At 41.5% G+C, this 22,400-nt stretch overlaps 1 protein-coding gene across 2 annotated transcripts in view; it reads right to left on the minus strand.

The window, feature by feature from the left end:
• RPS6KA3 (ribosomal protein S6 kinase A3) overlaps positions 1–6,959 on the minus strand; it is a 76,208-nt gene extending 69,249 nt beyond the window's left edge. Inside the window, exon 1 of one of the 2 annotated variants that reach the window (XM_061453243.1) lies at positions 6,914–6,959. Coding sequence is in view for 1 of the 2 variants with exons in the window: in XM_061453245.1 (XP_061309229.1) it covers positions 6,550–6,621 (72 nt within the window). In the remaining variant the exon portion in view is untranslated. Of the gene's footprint in view, positions 1–6,549; positions 6,763–6,913 lie in introns of those variants that run through there. The other variant, XM_061453245.1, reaches the window with a different exon arrangement.
• Between the last annotated feature and the right edge of the window lie 15,441 nt (positions 6,960–22,400).

The following is a 22,400-nucleotide window of genomic DNA, read 5'->3' on the forward strand; positions in this document are numbered from 1 at the left end:
GATGTCTATCCCCTTTTTAAATCTTCAGTAATGGAGTTTTCATAATCTATTCTATTGCTTAACTAAAATATACAGATTTAATATGATTCGAGTTAATAACTTGTGCCCTAACTCCTGAGCTGTGAAGCCACAGCAATCCACAGCACTTAACTAAATCCTGACCCAATTAAAACTTGGTATATGTAAGTAGCAGAAGTGAGCCATCATCTTCTTCCTTAGCTGTTCTGGTTGCATTCATCCATTTTGCATACTATGTTAAAAACAGTACACCCAAATATTAAAAACTTGAATTTTTTGAAAACTCAAAAAACTACAAATATGAGTATTTTTAAGAAATAAAATTACTGCTAGTATCACTTCTATAGAAGAAAAGTTTGCAGCTCCCAGTGAGTTTAATTCCCTGAATTAGTCAAGCTTGAAGGCAGACAAGTGCCATGGCATTATCCAAGATGCTGGACATAGAGCGTCATGAAATCTTTGTCCAGGCCAACAAGAAAAAAAAAAAGTTCCCTACTTGTACGAGTGTTAACCAACTAACCAAACAAATAAAATCCCAAACAAAACACGCACCATATATTCTCTTTTCATCTGCTCCAAAGAGGAACAAGAATTACACATGTAGAAATCATTTCAATAAATCCAACCACTGCTGTAGTCACAAAAAAGAAATTCCTTCTCTGTTAGCACACATTATCCTAAGAGTGACTCCAGCACCTGATTGTATACCAGTTTTACTACCAAGGCTGTATTTGCACAATACAATTTGTCCCAGGCCCACCAGAACGCCCTTCACCTGACTAGGCTCTTTCACAGACAAGGGATATGTACCACCTCCTTTCCCTGTGAGTCAGGGGCAGTCGATGGACACAGCTAGGCTGTGTGCCTGCAGCTTCTTACAATGCAGAGAGGTTCACAGACATGAGCCAGTTTCTCAGAATCTCTTTGCATGATAAACGACAGAGCCTGGAATTTGATACCGAAGTCAACTAAATCATTACTCGTTTATGCTTGCTTTGTCATTTAGCTATTTTACTAAATTCAACTAAGGAGACTAAGCTATGGAGCAACTTCACCATTTCCTAAAATTCAGGTTTCCCAAGGTGACTATACAACAACTGTCAACCTCTAAAAGACAGGAGGAGAAAGACTCCCCATTAAGTGAAAAGAATTGTTTAACATGCAAGTCTGAGTTCTAACATGATTGCCAAAATTAGTTAATGCTATGTAAGGAATAACAAAAATAACATTTATCATGGTCTGATTACATCCTGAAACCTCCACCTTTTAAGCCTGCAGGATGAAGAAGATTTTATTTCTCAATGCTATGTTTTGCTGTGATTTTAAAATCACAGTAAAATACCATTTCTTCACACCTCCTGTATATACTGAAGCATGTTCCAATAAATTAATGCTTGGAATTAAATGATAAATGGAAATTGAGTTAATTTAATTAAATGGAACCTTAGAAACTGTCAGAAAACAGACCTAAACCATAATAATGTACTTAGAAGACATGTGCTACTTCTTACACAATTGCTTCATTCAAAGAAACAACAACAAGAACAACAAAGAGTTAAATAGAGCCCTAAGAATACCACAGGCATCAAAGTGAACATATGGTAACTGTTACTGATAAGAATGAGCTAGCAGTAACTTTGTGGTTGAGCCACTGTCCTAGGTCCCTGGAAATTGGAGCTCATCTCCTAGCAAGAACACACTCCATGAATGAGGCTAGATGGGGTGACTATACTGTTGAGCTTCATTTTCCCATCTGTTACACAAGATTCCTCCCCTTCAGTCCTCCCTGTTCTGCCCCCCTCCTCCCTGCCCCCTGGTTTTCAACGGATAACACATTTAATCATATTTCAGATAAGGAGAGAATAAGCAGTAAAGCATCATGTATGCAAGCATATGGCACAATACTGACAGTAATCAAACACTTTAGTTTGTCTCAACTTAAAAATTCCTTGAAGACATTCTAACTTATCCAGGAATCATTAAATGATTCCCTTTTAAATGTCACCAAGATTGAAAAGGCAATTACAAGTTTTTAGTCTTGCCTGAAAAACTGCTTAAAAGTTTAATAATTGGAATATGGCTATGAATTATATTTGGAAACAAACTAAACCACAAACCCCCAAAACCAAACAAAGCCCCACAACCCAAAACCAGTATCTGGAAAGAGTTCTTAAATTGGAAAGTCTGCCAACTCTTAAGATCAATCAACTTAAAAAGCTATTATTTTTGATGTGTAGAAATAATTATTGTAAAAGAAATATTAGTCTGCATATCGTCACAAATCTACGTTGAGCATTTCAGATGAAAAACAACTAGCTAGTGTGACAGATCACAATCAATTCAAAAACAACAGATGTGCTTACACCTACTTTGTGTTAAATGTCCCAGCTGTGGTGAGAAATATTACCTTCTCTATAAAGAACAGTAATATAACAAGCTAAGAATTGTGGATGTCATAAGAGAACTAACAGAATGATTCAAGAAGTCAAACTCAACATCTTCCAGGAAGAAACCAAGAGCCATGGAGCACACAAAGTACTGCATGAAGGTACTGAATACTGCAGGGTAAAGCACCTTCCTCCTCTTAACCCACTGAGGTGGCAGCACGACATCAGCACTATGTCACATAGTAGAATTCTGCTAACTTCAAAAACAGAGCAGGTAAAATTGTACCATTAAGGATTTGAAAAATCTGAATGAAAAAAACCCCACACACCTAAACACCTTTCATGCTGATGATGTGTTTCTCAAGACAGTATTTACATATATATAACATCTGTTATCTGTCTCCCTATCACAGTATAGTTTGTGGAATACAGGGTATATTATTTATTTAGATGAGAATTAAATTGCCAATTGCCACTTTTAACCCACTGTAAGAAAATGTCTCTCCACAAATCCATGAAAAACCCAGACTTGAGAATACATTGTACTGAGAGCATGTATGAGATGCAACAGCCAAGTACTGCAGAGAATTCTGCCTATAATGGAGAGACAAAGGCTAGTCTTCAAAATCCACAAAGACCTGCCCATTTAGGTGTTTTCACCTTGGCTTTGAATTGTCTGTGTTGCTTATACTAGAAATGACTGTAAATATAGTCTTTGGTCCCGTGGAATGTAAGTACAACGCTGATTACACAGACACATAAAGAGACAATCGCAACCACAGACTCAGGGCAAGACATCTCGTAAATTTCAGATTCCATGCCAGAAGTATTTATTGACATAGAGAATGTCACATGGACATCAGAATGGAATCACATAGCAAAATGACATTATACCAGAATCTTTGAGTCTTTAAAGCATCAGTGTGTTAAATGTTAGCACCCTTGTCCTGTGCAAGGTTTAATTATTTCTAAAAGATAAAACAAGGAATTCTGCAAAAGGGGATTCATACCATCTATTTAGACACCTAAATAGGTGACCATAAATCTACTGTCAAGAGCAGCAGAAAAAGCCTGAACTTTCTCCACTGCCAATTTAGAGCACCTAAATTAAAACTCCTAAAGATAGATGGCAAAAACATTTCCCAGAAAGTCTCAGTAAACAGCATCTTCTTATGGTGGCCAGTTCTTTCAGTGTACTAGTGTCCACAATTCAACTGCCATAACTGTATTCATTCTCCTCCACTTGACATTATTACGCACAGCCTGGAGTACAGATCAAAGGATGAAGCTAATTATTCAGGCATCCCAATACAAACTCAAATCATCAATACTTAATCTGCTTGAAAGCAGATGACTGGAAATAATGGGCACATTCTCACCATGAAAAACACATCTATGCTTGTTAGAAGTGGGGAATAGACCCTTAGTCAATAAAGGACAGCATCATTTCACAGGCTTTTAAGGGTGGTGTGATCTAAACCATAAAACTTTAAAAACAAATCTATGCATTATACTATATAGACAAATTATTTTTAAAATAGTGTAACAACTTTATACATTGAAAAAAGCTGTAGGAGAGGTAAAGCTGATCCCTGACCTATTTGCACCTGTAGAAAGAGAAGTCCTGCAACTGATCTCTCAAGACTAGAAATCCATATTTTACCTAAAAGAATTCTTTGCATTATTTCTTAAGGACCATGTTTTACAGATCTGCTTTCCTGCACACCTAAGTTACAGCAGTTGGTTACAGTTAACTATACTGTCTTCCAAAGTCATTCTAGTTAAAGGTATAGTCCTCCTACTAAATTTGCTCACAGAACACAGCAAATCACCTCCTCAGTGGTACCACTGTAAAATCAAATACAAGACTGTAGCGGGAAACAAATAAAAAAATATTCCGGTTAAAAACTCTGCAAGGTTGAGACCAGGAAAGTGTCTGAGCCAATTTTTAAAGCTCAATAATTTGTAACACTGTCATCCACACGGAATTACAAGAACTGTGTCAGCAAATCTGAGAGATTAGCGGAAACTCTTTAACTCACTCAGTATTACAGCTAAAAGTATTATCACTACCAAACTATGACTGAAATCATAAAGAGTTTCCAGGTGGATGTAAAAAATATTTTTGCCCAAGGATACTCTTGCAGGATAGGGTCTGCAATAAGGATATTGCTATGATACAGAGAAACACAACTCGTGCAAATTGAAAATGCAAGTTATGTATTTAGATCATTTGTTTAGGTATTTGACTTAAACTTATCTATTTTCACTAAAATATCTTTTCTTAAAGACTCATTTCAGGTAGGCAACCTTTCTAAACCTTTCTTCTTTTGAAGGCTATATGAAGAGTGTTTACAGGTGCAGTCTGGTCTTTTCAAGAGAAGAGTGTTGACTCTAGACTAGGGCCTTAGAGTGCAAACATGTCAGCTCACTGTCGTTTTATGTTTTGTTAGTGGTCCTAGACCACTGAAATATTCTAAAACAAGTAACAAAGTATAATTAATCATGCATATACACACTTTTCAAACAATGTAACTTATTTTGCTACCTTTCCAGAGTATATATGCCATTATTGAAGTTACACAGACTACATACAGTGAGCATGGAAGACTAAAGCAACAGTTAAGATCTTTTCTCTGAATCATTAGTCTAAGCAGTCTTGCAGAAACGCCTCCCCTACCATCTTCTCCCCCGCCCTCAAGCATCATACTACTATTGTAGTTACTCCCCATTAAAAGAAAACAAAACATTTAAGATCACCACTTCAGAAGTCAGTGAACAACTGGCAAGAATTTAAAAGTACGCTACAGTAACTAGCAAGATTTTAAAAGACTGATCTGCCTGTCAGATTCTTCTGACCCCCAGAGATGCAGTCACTTTAAGCACAAGGAAGACAAGACAAACATCAGCAGGACAAATACTTCTGATACTGCAGTAACTTTGCACTGGTCCCTCTCTTTGCTCCTCTCTCCAAGTCCTAACCTTGCGACTAATTGTCATGAGCTGGCCTGAGCCCAAACTGTTCAAGATCAGCATCACTTTTAACAGTTTGGCTGCATATCAGCTGGAGCAGATTCAGGTAGAAGCTGCACTGTCAGAGGACGCTATTTCTTTTCAGATGGGAGTCTGATCGCAAACTAGCACTTGCATTGTGGGCTACTAGGGAATTACGGAGCAAGCACAACTGACTGTGTAGGTGCAGTGTTTACATAGATCCAAACCAGCACAGTAGCACGCTGTAGGAAAAAAAGTGAAAATGAAGGCATCCATGGTCTCGGATGCACGTGAATCTAATTTCCAGCCGCTCTCATTACCTCAGCCTAGGAAAGCTGACACGCGTCCTGCCTAGCAAGGGCAGGAGCTCATCGCCAACTCCCTGCTACCAACAGCAGGAAACCACACTGCGCTGCATCTCGGGGATGTTCCCATAAACGCCGCCAAGCACAAAGCTTCACCCATGCGAAACGTCCCTGCGGTTTCCCAAACGCTTGCGAAACTGCAGCGACAACACCATCCTGCTCAGATAAGAGGGCAGCGGCACACGGGCGGGGACGGTCCTCGGCCGCATCACGAAAAGCAGCGGCAAGACGAGGGCACAGGGGAAGGGGAGGACAGGCCCCTACCCTCTTGCCCCCCCACCACCCCGGGCCGCCCTTGCGGAGGCGGTGGGGCCGCCCGGGGAAAGGAAACTCTCCGTGACAGTAACCAGACACCGCGCTCGAACAAAAGCGCCCCAGTCGCCCGCCGCCGCAGAAGCAGGTTACTCCCTCCCGGGAAAAGGGGCGGAAGGGGAGGGAACGCGCAGGGAGCAGCCCGGTCCCATGAAACACACCCCGAGCACCGGCAAGGGGGAGCCCCGGCCGGTGTCGGCCGTGAGTCACTGCCCGAAGAGGAAGCGGCGCGCAGGGGCCGGCGGACGGCAGCACCAGCGCTCCCCCCGCTGCCCACCCGAGTGGCCCCGCAGCGCTCTGATCCCCCGTCAGGCGGCCGTTCCACCGGCCCCCTCCCGGCCCCCCGCCCGCTCGGGCGGCTCTGCTTGTCCCCAGCACCAGCGAGGGGAAACTCTGCCCGTCCCTTGAGCGGCGGGGGCCCTAGTCCCGTTCCCTCCTCACAACTTTCCCTACAACTCACCACCCCCTCGTACCTCGGTGCTGGTCTCGGCCGTATTCTCCACAGCCATCTTCTGCCAAGGGTCCGCCAGCTGCGCCAGGGGCATCTTCCCTACACGGCTCCCGCAGCCTCCGCGTTCCGCTTTCCCGCACCCCGGCGGCGGCGGACGAGGCGGAGGCAGCAAGGCAGACAGCAAGCCCTCGGAAGGGCGCGGGACACCCCGGCTGACTCTAGCGTTAGCTCCTGCGGCGAACTACTACCCGCTGCCGCCGGCCGTCCGTCCGCCTGTCCCTCCTCCCGCCTACCTCCCCTCTGCCAGGCGGAGCCGCGCTTCCGCCCTCCCCCCGACCCGCCGCTCGGGTCCAGCTTCCGCTCACAACATGGCGCTGGGCTCGTACCTGCCCGGACTAGGGCGCCTGCGCGCGCCACCGCCAGGCGGGTTTGCTGCCACCGCCCCGGACCTCAGTTCCCCTCAGCGGCCTGGCCGCTGCGGAGAGCGTTCGGAGGAGCGAAGCCACGGGCGAGAGGTTGGAGCGTGGCGCTGCTTGAAGGCCCAGCCAGGACCAAGTCAGTCGCGGGCGCGGCCATGGCTAGGCAGCCGCACCCCGTGGCCGGATGGCGGGGGGAGAGCTCGGTGACCGCGGACGGCCGGGCTGGTGCGGGCTCCTGAGGCAAGGCCTGTCCATATTTAGTTGTTCTCTAGCCTCGGTCGTTTTTGGCCGACGCTGCGCAGGGTGGCGGTGGGCCGGCCGGCTGGCTGGCTGGCTGGGCTGAGGCGCGGTTCTTTATCCGAGGCGCCCGTGTGGGGTTTCGCTGTCGGAGCCGCCGCTGTGGGGTTCGGTCAGGGCAGCCCCTGCGGAAAGGTTGTTGGAGGCGCCTTGGGAAGCATGGCCAGGGCCCGGGGAGTAGAGGGAAATGGGAGAAACTGAAGAGTTTGCTTGTATAAACAGAAGAACAGATGGGTAAGTTGGGAGGGAGTGTGGACAGGGAGGCAGACACAGCGTTGTGTGGAATATCATTAGGTAAAGAAGGAAAGGAATTAAGATGCAGGAATTTGTTTTTATAGCAGTGCCATTTAAATAGTGGTTCGGCTGCATGAGTAAGAGTTGCCTCGAAGTGAGGAAGTCATACTTCTGCAGCCTGAGAGACATGAAGAAAAAGCTGCCAGGAAAAAAAAAAGGCAAACAACAGAAAACCAAACCAACCCACAGGTTCTGAAAACAGCTCTTGTTTTACTTTGTATCATCAGCTGTTAGCTAGTATGCAAACAGCTGACTTACATATACTGAGATCTGTGAACCTGTGTGTTGTTACATGGCTCTCTTAAAATATGAAGCACTGTAATAAACAGTCATCGTTTTGCAGTGTCAGAGGGCTTGGTTGATGCAGAAGAATCCTTGAAACATTATACCAGCAACTGAAGGTAGGTCCTGGTGTCTTGCTGGACAGATGTCCTGGATGTCTTGCTATTGCAGCCAAATTTTTCAGAACAGTTTGAGAAGGCTACTTCATTTTCACTCCCCCAAAGCATTGTTCCATTTTTGGTAAAAGTTAACATTCTTTAAATATTTGGAGTTTTTTTGGAGGTGGGAGGAATGGCAAGAGTGCTAGTAATTAAAAATGTGTGTGTGTATGCACACAGCCTACTCCTGTTTCTGTTTGGTAACTTTTTTCATCTCACTTCCTAGTCATGTAAACATAAATACCTATCTATGAAGAGGTACAAAGGAGTGGATAGGCAGTTGGTCAGAATGAATCAGACTTCAGCTGGTACTATGGGGGCTTCCATATCTGGAGTAAAATGTCGTGATTGAATGATCACTTGCCATCTCCACTGCCAGCTGGGAGAAGCAGCTGTGCCCTATCTTTGCTCGCTGCAGTTCACTCTGGCCCTTGCATCAGTCTCTCTTTTGAAGTGGTGAAGTTGCTTGGGCTGCCACATGGTGAGTTAGACTGAGGAACAGATATACCTCAAAACTAACCCTATCCTTTTCACCTTCTGTTGTCCTCAAATCCCTCCTCCCCTCCCTCTCAACCAACCCCATCAAAGGTTGAAGAGAGGTCAGAACTGCTTCCTTCGAAAATGGAGGCACTTTGCAAAACTCTGGCCAGTCATTGGTATGAAATTTAGAACAGAAAATAGGTATTTCAGTAGCGCTTGGCCGTCTTTATGCTTAATAGCATAATACTAATAGTGAGGAATAATTTTTTTGTAGTCTGGTCAGCAACAGGTCATTTCCATCTCAAACTGACTGCTGGAATGTTGAACAGAAAACTCATGTTCACAGCGGTTGTACATAATGTGTTTGACATGCAAATCAGGACTTTTTTAAAAAAACTTGAGTTCATGTAAAATTCCATAATGAAAAAAAGTGTTTCTTTCCATCCCTCTGGAAACATCAGTTCCTATTCCTTCATGGGGATAACTCACAGTATCAAAGCTCGTGCAGTTGTGCCTGCATCAACTACACAGGTACGTACACCTGAGACGTGCCATTAGGGAGAAGAGCCTGAGCAGCTGAAAGGTGGTAACAGGAAGAAAAACATAAACCTAAGCTTGCATTTAGCACAGTTCAAGCAGTCCATCTTTATGTAAGACTTCCTTCCTTTAAATAAAAATTTCAGTGATCTCTTTTCCTTTCATAGTTGTCTAATCCTTTCCTGCCATAGATACCTGTTCCAAATTCCTTGTTTGAATTAAAAACTTTTTAGAAGGAGAGTGGGCGTCACATTTCAGTTAGCATCTCTAAATGTTGTATGTTGGTCATCTTTTGTTCTTGCCTTTATGTGTCCTATGAATCCAGAAAAAACAAGGGCAGAGGTTTTATGGATGCACATGTAAGAGGCTTGCAAACAATAGAAACCTGACCTGTTCTCAGGCACTGAAGTACAGAGGGTAGGCAGAAGTATGCCATTTCACTGTTCAGGGGGTTGAGTATTATCACACCACACATTTAAATTTTATAAAGGAGAAAGCTGCATCAGGATTTTAATAGGAGCTGAAGTGCAAGAACAGACTTCAGGGCAGGAAAATTGTTTGGAAATTGTCTCCACGGGGAAGAGAAATCTATCAGTAAATCTCTGGGAGATGCGGGGGATTCTGACTTTCAGATCCTGGTAAGCTCAGACTTGGATTGCCATCCCAGTGAGAGGTAAGATGCTGAAGATATTTTGCCTCGAGACAGCAGCTTGTATTTTTCATTTCTTTTGTCTTAGGCCAAAGCAAGATCATGCTTTCAGCTGTGGCAGCAGACCTTTCCTTTTACCTTCTTTCCCTCTAGGCACAGCCATCACTACTCAACTGTAGTCACCACTAATAACTGTCTGTCACTAGACTCGGTTGTGTGGGTTGATTTCACCTTTGCATAAGTGGTTGCAATTGTATTCCATCCAGACAAATGTTTTGCATGCATTGCACTGGAAAATTTGATCCTGTTCATTAGGAGAAGGGTAGCATATAACACCAAAATGACAATACTGTATAAAATCCTCTTAACCTGTTATATGAATTAGGTGGGTGTCACAAACCCCACCATTTGTTGATCTCGCTTCTAACAAATCTCACTAAAATGTCACCCTATTGAAAGGGAGACATCAGCTTAGTAGGACTTAGCTGTCTTTCCCCACAAAAGGCATCTTGGTGTGTGAGTAGCAGAAATTTGGGAAGCTTGCTTATGGTTGGTGGTAGCTAATGCTTTGCTAGCTTTGAAGTAGTAGCTACTACTCTTTGCAATTAATGCAGAATTCATAGCAGAGAATGAATATTTTGGATCCTAACCCAAAAATAATAAGTGTAAAATGGGATTAGTTTTCTAATGTTACTATCAGAAAAATACTTTGGAGCTTGAACTTGTCTTTTTAAAATACAAGTGAAAGGGGGAGGAGGGAAACAAAGCAAAGTATTTATAGCAACAAAACTCACAATCTGATGCTCATCTAGAAGCTGCAGTATTGTACTAGGTGTGAATTATAATGCAGTCTCTTCTGGATTAAAATTAATAGAATATGAAAAAATAAATGCTTTCCAAAAATGTGAAATTCAGTTTAAAGTGTTATAACCATAGTACTGAGGTGTATAATTTGAATTTAATGCACGAGAAAATATACAAAAGTTACTGTCCAAATTTCCCTGGGAAAAGCCCCCAGGGAGTTAAAAAAAAATAATAAATCAGTACCATTTATTTGTATAGCCAGTAGATGCAGAGAGTCTCTTAAGACACCTGGATTCAATTCCTAGCAGATCACAAAGGACAACTGTGTAATTTAGTAAGTCACTCAATATAGATGAGATTCAACTAAGGGAACTTCTTTCTTCATGATGTTTTCAAAAGTGTGAAGAGGCTTTGATTGGAGAAGTGTAAATACATCCTGCCAAAACAGACTAAGGAAGCCTTAGTGCTAATTAGAACTGGTTGCTCTGTGCTTTAGTTGTGAATATAAAGAACATCTCCTTAACCTCATTGGGATATTGAAAAGATGTTACATTGATGTTTGGAAAGCTGACAAAAGACCAAGGGGAGAGAGACAAAGTGTTGCAAGAAGTTTCCAGCTGGTATGAGTTGTTACAGCAGCGACACCAGAAGGATTGGCTATATGAATCAGGGTTGGAGTTACAATCAATAATTAAAATGGGAAGAACTGAAATGAATGTCTATTGTGTATTAAGACTTAACCTGACCTTTTAAGCAACATCTGCTGAAGAGTGCTTTCACCATTACAGGCCCCTGGATGATGGAATCATTCAGGAATGCGAACATTTCCTACATTTTCCTCTGGCAGGCTGTTCTTTGAAGTTCTGGTCCTGCGAGTGTAGTAGAAGATGTGATAATGACAATAAAAATACCTTTAAATCCTATGTATATTAGAGATATGGTGTCTGACTCATTGCTTAAAACTCTAACTTTTTTGAATGTATGTATGTTTACACTGAAAAAGTAAAGCATAATGGGCTAGGTTCCATGGTATTACTGCTCTGACTTTTATCTGTGGTCACTGTACTAGCAGGAAATACTGTGCCTGTGGTTTCTACATCCTGAGTGGAAATCTGGAATTAAGTAAAATACGGTCTCATTACACCATACCTGTCTCCAACGTATGTTCTCGTTTTAGTGTTTCTGTACGTTACAGATAGCTCAGATTTATCTTCTGAGTGACAAAGATTACCCTGTTCACCACAGAGTATGAGAAACCTTTTGCTGAGCTTTGAAATCTTACATGGAAACCTGCTATCCAATACTGACTACAGGTTGTCACCCCATTACAGTGGAACATTCATAGGCAGATCAGAATTTCAGACTGTGGTATTTTGAGACAAAAAGGAAACTGTAGAGAATGGGTAAGGATGAGTTGCCAAGGGCTGGGGTTCTTCTGGGTTAAAAGTGACACAAGAAAGCTGCTCACAAAAAAAATACAAAGGTCATAGAGGTAGAATATAATATTATACAAGATATTATAGTAATAACAAACTTGTCAGCTTCCACAAGAAGAGGCCACAGCACTAAATATACCCTATCTGTCTCTTCTCCAAGATCTAGGAGTTTAAGGGTCACATAATTTTTATTATTGCTTTTTATTATTGCTATCAAATTAGGTCTGATTTAAAGTCTACTGACATGCAAAGCAGTTTGTCTAGCTTTTGGGGGATTTAACCTTACCACCTCAATTTCCTGGTTTTATGCTCTCCCAATTAAATAGTTTTAATGTCCTCCCCATTCCTTGATCTCTTTAAAAGCTACCTACCAAATCATCTACTCTAACAATCTTAGTCTTCATTTCCTTTTATAGATTATCCAGTGACTCTTAGCCAAGAATCCCCTTTAAATATAGAAAGCTTTACTTTCTCCTTCCTGACCCCTAATTACACTCAACAGGATTCTCCTGACTGAACTAGCAGCTGTAGTTTTTTCTGCTTGATAACAACTGAGCTTCATTCTCGGCAGTCTGCTGATCTTTTCTGAAATAGTTGCTGAAATGATCAGACCTAAAAATGTGGTATGCTGCCTCCACTGATTTGAAAGACCTGTGTGTTCTGTCAAGACAGTTCACTCACTCTTCCACCAGTATCTCACATTTGTGCCTTGCCTTTTCCCCTGCAGAGAACCAAGCAGTGCCATTTGGGGGATGGGAGGGAAGGTTTGTGACCGTGCCTGTAAGTGTTTTCCAGTGATCAATAAAACTTGTTGCATCATAAATGTAAATCACAAAGTATAGTAATTGTGCATGTTGTGCAACAGGCTGTATGTATGTAGTATTTTCCCCACCTGCCTGCATGATGTCTGCTGTTCAGTGCAGCTGGGAGATTTCTGCAATGAGCCCTGGCCCCCTTGTAATTCAGGTATGTAATGGATTCACATTCACATGTACTGTTGATGCACGACTTCTGTGAAAAAAGAAGTTCACTGATGGTTGGCTTACCCTGAAGTATTTCTTCACCACTTACTATGAGCTGGGTGTTGGCAAACTCCAGAGTATACTGGTACCCTTCCTTTTGTCCCTTGAGTGATTACAGGTGAAAAATCACACACGGGACCTACTCTGTGTAGGTCACTCATGTGAGTGATTTACAGGTGAAAAATCACTCACGGGACCTACTCTGTGCCTACTCTGAGCCTACTCTGAATATGAATATTTCAGATCCCCAGCAATCATTCCAGGACCATGCGATGACACAGTTCCACAGTGAGTGCTCATTTCCATCATTCAAAATCAGTGATTACTGAAGGGAGGAATAAACATGATGGAACCTATGTCATTATCTGAAGGGAGTGGAGAGAAATGTGTTAGATAGAACAACCCTGTCCCCCTCACGGATACTGTGCTCTGCCCCTGCTGTGCTGACCCACTTTGTCCTATTTAATGGAGCTGACATCCTCAAGGCCCTGCCATAAGGAGTAGCAAAATGATGAGGCAATAACATTTATCCAGTGTTGCAGAGCAGCTGAAGGCTGTATTAAGAAATGGTCCTTTATTTGGAGCTTTGGTGTTTCAAAAAGGTGTGTATTTGACAGGTGAGTCCAGAACTAAAATCTGTGCTGTCTGAGCTGTAAAATGTTCTGGGCTACGGTATGCTTAAGCTAAGAAGTAGTAGGACTTGACCTACTGCTAGATCAGGTGAGATACTGTAGGTGGAGGAGGGGAACTTGTAGAAGATTTTTGGCTTGTTGGTCATTCAGTGGAGGAGAGGAAGGTAATGTAAGATGGAGGGGGAAATTGGAATGTGAGTCTGAGAATAAGAGATGATGTTTTAAACAGGGAAGAGGGAAAAGTTTTCTAAATTGTTTTAGAAGGGTAAGGAAGAGAAAAGACAATTCTAAAGAGCATATAAGGAGCATTTCTGTGTCTTGAAAATGAATAACTGGTTAATCCTATATAAGAATTTTTGTGTCAAGATTTCATGAATCCCAGGAAATTGGATAGGCTGATGTGATAACAGTGATAAGCCATAGAGATACTCTAAGCAATTGCGGAAATCTGCAAATATTTTCTTTTTTAAAGTAACTTGATACAAGAGTAATGAAACAAACAAGCATTCAGTGTCTCATTAAATCCATTACAGCCAGATAACACTTCGAATGGCTTCAACTAAAAGTTTGCAGTAAGAAGCAAATTTTCAGCTCATGAGTGGGCCTACAAATAAATCACCACAGACAGTAGAAAGGATTAAAAGAGTTCTCAGGTTTATATTCCTCCTCTACTGATTCACTTTCAGCAAAACTGAAACTGTCTGACTTCAAAGAAGCTGTTTTAAAAATCACAGTTTTCAGGAAGAAATGACATTATTTTGCCTGTCTCACCAGAATGAATGTTCCTCTGCTGAGCACAAATGGGTTGCTTGCCCTAGTTGAACAAAGGCTATGATGAGGGCTTTGATCAGTGTTGACAGTGTTCCTGCAGTATTTCAGTGTCTCATTCCTTTGTGCTTTCTAGAACCACTACTAATGACATTGGTTAAAAGAGTGTAAATTGCAATAAGATGGCCATCTCCAGAGGGTGCTGAATCAGTCTGTTGCAAGGATTCTTTAATTATTAATTTCATTGCTACAGATTTTTTTTGTTTTGTTTTGTTTTGTTTAATAGTTTCTCAGGACAAAGAGATCCTTGATGAGCTCCTTAAAGCACCACTCATCCATATGACAAAATTTGTCTACTTCAGTCCACAGAAAACCCTTTAACATTAGTGACATATCAATGCTCATGTTTAAAGGATTACATTCCACACTGGGTTTATTTTTCCTTGGAGACAAGTAGGAAATCTGTCACTCATTTTCTTCTAGTCAGCTCTGACTGCCTTTTCTCAGTCCTCTTAATCCTGTGTACATTTATTCTTCATTTTATTTTCTGAAGACAGACCTGGTTCTCTTAACTTCATTCTTGTGTTTCTTTCAAGGTGTTCTTCATCCTTCTTGCACAGCTCAATTCTGGCACTTGGCAGAAGCAGCATGTCTTCTGCTCTCCCTGCAATACATTGAGTGAGTACGAGATGCTCACCCACCTCATGTACATCTATTTCCTCACTTACCACATCTCCTCTTTCCTGCCTAGTCATCTTAATTTTTACCTATCTCTGCGTTGCTTCCCCTTTTCATACTTAAACCCTTTCTGTTCATATCTTCCCATTTGCTGTACAAGAAACCTCTCTAATCGTCCTTGTCAAGTCATCAGCTTCTCATTAAATCGTGTACCTTCAGGAGCTGTGTATTTGCAATTCAGCATTTCCTGTCTGTCACCACTGCCAGGAGCTGCAGTCCCATTGCTGCAATGTTTTCATCACCTTTCCTCTCATCACTCATCAGCAAAACCAAACTGCTCTCATCTCTCTTGACATTTCCTCACCTTCAGTTCTTTCTGCTTCTTACTTAGGTTCAGCTTCATGGCTCAGAACTCTGTCCTGACTTAATTTCACTTTTCTCATTTTATCCTTTACCTTGTTCATGGTTCTGTATTCTTCTGCATCTTCTTTCCTAGTGCTTCTTAGCCTCATGCATTTTTTATTTCACTCTGTGCTTCAGGCTTTTCACATAGAAATCCCTGCTCTTCCCCAAATCCCCTTGAGTCTTCTTGTATCCATCTTAATAGTGTCTCTCAGCTGCTGTCCCAGAAAGTGTATTTTTTCCAAGTTAGAAAGCTCTTCGAAGCACAGCTTTTGTACTGTCAAAAAGCAAAAGCAGCTCTTCAATCTCCACTTTAAAAGTTAGGAGTGGGCTTGAAAGAGAGATATTTTTGCAGATGTAGAGCCCTATTCTGTACTGTCCTCTGGGGCTTACAGGTTGGGCATCTGACAGACTCCATATAAGGTCACTTTTGAATGTTTTGACAAATGGTTTAAACTCTTCCCTGGTTTAATTAGGTGCAATTCTAAAGTATTTGGAGGACTTGTTCCCACTTAATACAAGGCTGAAATTGCCATAAGCCTCATGTGTTGGTGCTCCATAAAGAAAGGGAAAATAAGAAAAAAAATTATTCAGTTACAAGCCTTTGAAAAATGCATATATACTTTTTAGCATGGAATGAAAATTGCAAAAAAATAACTAATTTGAGGGAGTGGGTGGAAAGAAAATGTATTAGTAGGCATGAGAAAAAGTTAAGCTTCCCATACTCTCTTTCATGCTTCTCCTTTACCAGTGCTGTGGAGACTGAAAATAACTTCACTCTGAGTGATGTCATCACCATTAGAGGCATGCTGTCAGCTTAATTTGTTTCCTGACTTCAGCAGGAGAAATAGAATCTGACTGCTGACTCACTTGTTAGGTCTGAAGTAAAGTAGTTACACTTACTTCACCTATTTGGCCACGAGTTTGGGGTTTTAAATATCCACCCCCTTTGCAGCAGGTACTTGTATTCATGAAGGAAAAAGGAAATGAGTCTGAAATAATTCTTCACTTCGTTATTATAAAGAAGGTGTTGTCTAAAGCAGGAATATGTAAGATTGTTAAAGAGTTGCCCTACTGCATAATTTTCTTCTTTCATACAGGCCACGGTGGCCTGCTTGTTGGGTGTCTGGGATGGTTGAGTGTTACCTTAGCCTCAGCCTCAGCAGCTGGTGCAGTATCAGTGCTCTTAGCAGCGATGGTTTGGCTACAGATCCACTGTTCAGATGCTTTTATTTTTCTTTCTTGGCCTGCCCCCTAATGTCTCTGCAAGCTGAAGTGAAGAAGACTGTGTGCAAGTGGACCCTCCTGTGGGTCCACCATTTCTCCATTTCACTATCCTTTGTTTTCTATGTGCCTGTGAGGTTGGGAAGATTTTTTCTTGCCCACAGAGAATATCTTTAATGACTACATGACATATTTTACACACATTTTGGGTGAGGAAAAAAGAAGAAAAAGTTGCAGTTCACTTTGGACTGGCAAAGCAGCAGCAAATGAAGACTTTTTCAGATAGCGTTTTTTTGTGTTGTTCTTTTCTTTTTTTTTTTTTTTTTTTTTTTGCTTACCTTCTGTATTTAAGTACCTGGGGGCCAGATCCTCTGCTGGCAGAAGATGACAAGGGCTTTAGCTTTTTTAACCACTTTGCATTTTCTGGGGATTTAAAGCTTTGACTGCTTCTGACTCACTGAAGCAAAGTGGAGTTGTGTCCATAATCAAAATATAGAGCATACTTGAATGCAATGAACGTCTCTAAATATTTAGGGCAAGGAAGAATGCATCCAAGAAATAAGAAAAAAATGATGCAGATTGTTTCAGTTGTGTGGTTTTCCTCAGGAAGTTTTAAGGAGCACTGCCTTAGTTTCAATTTATTTTTAAATAACCTAAAGGTTATTTAATATCAGATCTAGATGTATTTTCTGCCTTTAGCTTGTTTGGTTTTAGTTCCTCCTTTTAGAGTTTAGGTTGGGAGCTACTCTTTGCTGTTTTTTTACCCATTTGTTAGGATGCAGAAAAAAACATGCTGGTGTATTTCTAAATTCTCATGGACTCCATCAATTGTTTTTTAATATGTCACACTTTTAATCACGTGTGCATTTTAATGATGGAACTCCATGCTACTGTAGGAAAACCCAAGGAATTCTAGAATTCTGGATGTCACAGCAACAGTAACAATACTCTTTTATAACTCTTCCCCAGGGATTAATTTGAGTTGTAGGGTGTATCTTCTTGTAAACAGACTGTGAAAACTAATGGCAACATTTCATTTAAATACAAAGATACATGGGAAAGCAATTTACTAGCACATTAGAATAATAAATACAATTCTTTTTCCATTGAAACCAGGGGCATAATTCAAATAAATGCCTACTGGAGCAAAACTCAATCTAACTTTTTAACTTTTATTTCAAAATGGCAAAGTTCATCTAGACATAGAGGATTGATGCATAGCATCCTCCAACTTTAGGACATGTCAAAACCTTTCTGGTGTAACATCATGCATTTAAAATACATTGTCTCTGTATTCAGAATCAGATATTGGCTCTGTAGTAATTTTTAGGATGGTGTGGAGAAGACTGCCATCCTAATGCTGCAGACCAATTTAATGCTGCAGTAGGAATCCTCCTAGATTCAAGATAGGTTTATTGCAGGATGAGGAAAGTTTGCAGTATTAGCATAGATATTTATATCTCTGGCTTAAATGGACTATACCAATACACACAGTTTCTGTGAAAACATCCAAGTATTTTTCATCCTGTAACAATGAAGATTAATGAATAGCTGCTTTTGCTCATGGACTGGTAAAGGACTTTAAATTAGGGAATTGAAATTTCCATGTTTCAAGGGCTCTGTGTCATAAACAAGACGAGGAGGGGCTTCTTCTGCCATCGCACAATGGCATCTAAAAGATTCATGCTTAGCCTTGCCTTTTAACTCTGCATACAGTTTGGTGAACTCTTCACATAAACTGCTCTGCATCCTATAAAACAGCTTATACTTGTGGATTTTGAAAGGCACAAACCATTGAAAGCTCATGGAAGTTACCAAACAAAATTTAAATAGAAACTTCATGATCTGGCCCAGAGAAAGCTGAAGTAAATCATTCTTCGCTGTTACTACTGGCAGTTACTGAGCAAGTAAGTTGGTAAGCAAGCTGAAGGATATTTCAGCTAAAGGAACAATATCTAGAAAATAAAAAATGATAAAAATAATAAGTAAACAGCATTACAGTAACTATGAATTCAGCCTTCTTGATGAATAGATGGTTTTTAAGCTGTTCAAAACCATAAGCATTAATACTTTGTCTACCATAATATTATTCTATTTTGTATTTGGTGATTTCCTGGGGTAACAGTTGGACTTGATGATCTTAAAGGTCTTTTCCAACCTAGTTGGCTCTATGATTCTATGTTTAAAAAATTGTAATGACTGGATTGAGTGTCATGTCTTCATTAGGGTATGTTCAAACTCTACATCTAAAGGCTGGAGGAGAATAAAGGACACCTAAGCCATAGCTGTGTTTGATGTCATGTGTATTACTAAACATGCATATACAAAATACAAAAAAAAGTGAAGAAACTGTAGAAGGAAGATTCTTCTTGCCTTATCAACTGTGTAATTTTGCCTTGCAAAACAGAGTAAACCCCAAGTTTTCTAATGGTAATGTCTCAGATCAGACCCTGGAATCAGCTATGTATTTGTTTCATCCATTGGTCCCTGGCATATCTACTGATTTGTCCTGCTGCTTCTCTCTCATAGGTTAACCATTTGTTTAAACAATATTCAAAATAGTAGCATAGTACCTGGGCAGCAGCTGACCTGCATGCTTTATACTTGTCAGCAAAGCAAAAGAAACACAAAACCCTACACAAGTTCAGCTTGACTTTTTAGCTGGAGGAAGAAGCAGATACTGGTGTTAATTTCATGCTTTTAAAAATGCAGATCTTCATTACAGCTATTGTTCCCAATTCAAAATCAGTTAGATTTACTGTCTATCGCAATTCCTAGTTGCAATTCTGGAGCACCAGGAACTGCCTCTATACAAAAGGCTGTAATCAAGGACTTGCCAAAATTAAATAGATGCGGGCATCGCCATGCTTATTATAGCAATTATGATGTAATAAGTGCCAGGTGGATGCATAGACTATGGCAGAATAAAAAATACAGAGTTATAGCAGCTTTATGAGTTTTTATTGTTTTGTAAAACGTATCTAGTGCCTTCTTTTCGTAAAACTTTCTGTAGGACTGAGAGGCAGGGTTTAAGGTTGAGAAGTGTTGGTTCTGCTAGGAAGTCTGTGGAACATTTTGGGTAATGCAGCAAAACTTCACTTTCTGAAAATTATAAAGTAGAATGTGACAATTGTCATTGATAATTTTATTATATTGAGATAATCGCTGTTACCTTTTAACGTTGTTTAAAACGTGCAAATTGTAGAAAGGTGGATACACATGTAGCTTATGTGTGGTTGTATATTGGGTCACTGCCTGAAGATAAACTTAAAAATGTGAGGAAAAATGTTAGTCATTTGAAGTCAAGCTTAGTGTTCTATCTGGAGGAGACTTTCTGCACTCAGACAGTACTTTCTCACTTGAGACAAATTATCTTTTTTTCTTGCAGGTAAGTAAGTCCCTACCAAGTCTCTCAACCTTCCTGGGCAGCCACTTGCAGGGTCTCTATCTCAAACTGCAACTCGGACAGCCTTGGGTATCTGGACAGACTTCACAGCAACCTCAAAGCTGTGAGACACAAGAGGGGACCAACCAAGCCAGGTGAAAGCTGACCCTCATAAGAAGGAGACTGGTGGCTGTGCCTAAATAGGATACATCTTTCAAGAGTATTGCATGGGAAGCCTCTGTATTCTGGCTGAAAGTGCCGGGCAGTTAGCAGGGTGCTGGTGAACCTTCAATCCTTGAACTGAAACGTTAAAAATATCCCCTTCAAGCAACAAAACCAAACAGACTAAGAAAGTGACTCCTAGTGCTTCAAGGTACCAAAATACCTGCAGTGATAAGAGCAGGAGGGTCATGGTAAGGGCAAAGGCTGGGAGTAGGGCTGAGAACAAAACTCTGAAGAGGGCCAGCTGGGCAAACTACAGCCACCAGGAAGTTGCTCAAATAAGCAGGCTCAGAGAGAGTCATAGTATCTGCATTCCTGGTCCTGGAATGGATGCGTGGACCTACACCTACCTTGTTTGCCAGGCTTGTCAAATCAGGTATGTCTGCTGGGCTCCTAAGCCTGGGATTTTCATGCAGAAAAACAATCAATTAACTTCTAACCATGATTTCCTTTAAGACAGTGACAACAGCTTTTCCATAGATAATGTGGGCTTGTCCCACATCTACCCTGGCTTTGCTCATTTCAAACAGTGAGAAAGAGCAGAGGGTGTAGTCAAAGGCTGTTTCCCCACCATTGGTCTAGACCTGCTTGGCCTTTCCATGCCTCCACCCGTGAACCATCTGAGAAATGATCTTGGAAGAAAAGGCCTGTGCTCAGATCACAAAGAAATGCCTAATAAACTTTTCCTCTTTTAAGTTTCTGAGTGAGAAAAGCCATGGTAGTGAGTATTTATTGTTTCTTTGGTATTGTCGTGGTTTAAGCCCAGCCATAACTCAGAACCATGCAGCTGCTCGCTCACTCCCTCCCCCCCCTCCTCCCCCTGCTCCCAGAGGAATGGGGAGGAGAATTGAAAGAATGTAACTCCCACAGGTTGAGATAAGAGCAGTCCAGTAACTAAGGTATAACACAAATCACTGCTGCTACCACCAATAATAATAATGATAAAGGAAATAACAAGGGGAGCGAATACAACCGCTCACCACCAGCTGACTGATACCCAGCCCGACCGAGCAGTGATCTAGCCCTTCCGGGTAACTGCCCCCAGTTTATATACTGGGCATGACGTGCTGTGGTATGGAATACCTCTTTGGCTAGTTTGGGTCAGGTGTCCTGTCTCTGCTTCCTCCCGGCTTCCCCTCCTCCCTGGCAGAGCATGAGACTCAGAAAGTCCTTGGTCAGAGTAAACATTACTGAGGAACAACTAAAAACACCGGTGTTATCAGCGCTGTTCCCAGGCTGAAAGTCAAAAACACAGCACTGCACCAGCTACTAAGAAGGAGAAAAATGACTGCTACTGCTGAACCCAGGATAGGTATCTAGGAGAAAGTCTTTTCCTCAGCATCTCCCCTTAACCCTCCTGCAGCCATGGTTTGAGCTGTCCCATAGTCTCAGGCATTTCCCAGGGTGGTTCACCAAACTTAAAAGTTGTCTCGCATCTGGGTGTTTCCATCCATTTGTTCCAGGATCAGGAAAGTGAGCAGCAGTCTAGTCCGTATCTTCTTTATAATATTCCTTCCAAGCCCTGTTGCTGTTCCAGTTAATCCTTTCCCAGCTTAACATCTGGAGTAACTTAGTCTGAATGTGTCTGTGAAGATACGTGTGTCTCTTCACTGTTGGGTAAGGGGGTCAGTATTTATACAGTGGATGAACCTGATCAACAGTGTGGGAGCTTTGGTTTTCACTTGTTTGGCTGGGGATGTTGTAAGGTCAGAGAGAACTGGGGAGATAGTGGACACAAATGGGACTTCTGGGGCTAGTGTGAGACTAAGAAATGGCCCCAGGGTCCAAGGCAAGGGCTGGATATTTGCATATTTCTAATATGGCCCACATATCCCAGAGTATGCATGACCTCTTGTTTGAGATGTCAAGTTAGTACTAGAGATTTATTTGAGATAGATGGGATGAATCACAGAGTGGGATTTATCTATGTAAACTGCCTTGGATAGCTACTTTAAAGTTGATGAGCCTGGATGCTAACATTTAGATGGTTAAAATTGTATGCATGAAACCATTCCCTGCAAAAATATCCTGGGGAAAGTACTGTGGGAGTGCCAGGTGGGAATAATGGAGGGGATAAAGGGCTTTGGGATGTACTAACTGATCAGAATCTGACTATGAGCCACTAATGAGAAGCTTCCTCAAAGCACAGTGCTTAGATGTGTCAATTAAGGTAATTGTAGGAAA

Source organism: Pezoporus flaviventris, unplaced genomic scaffold (genome assembly GCF_033815535.1).
Source record: "Pezoporus flaviventris isolate CSIRO_AGI_PZ_B2104156 unplaced genomic scaffold, CSIRO_AGI_Pfla_v1 ptg000015l, whole genome shotgun sequence".
Taxonomy (NCBI): domain Eukaryota; kingdom Metazoa; phylum Chordata; class Aves; order Psittaciformes; family Psittacidae; genus Pezoporus; species Pezoporus flaviventris.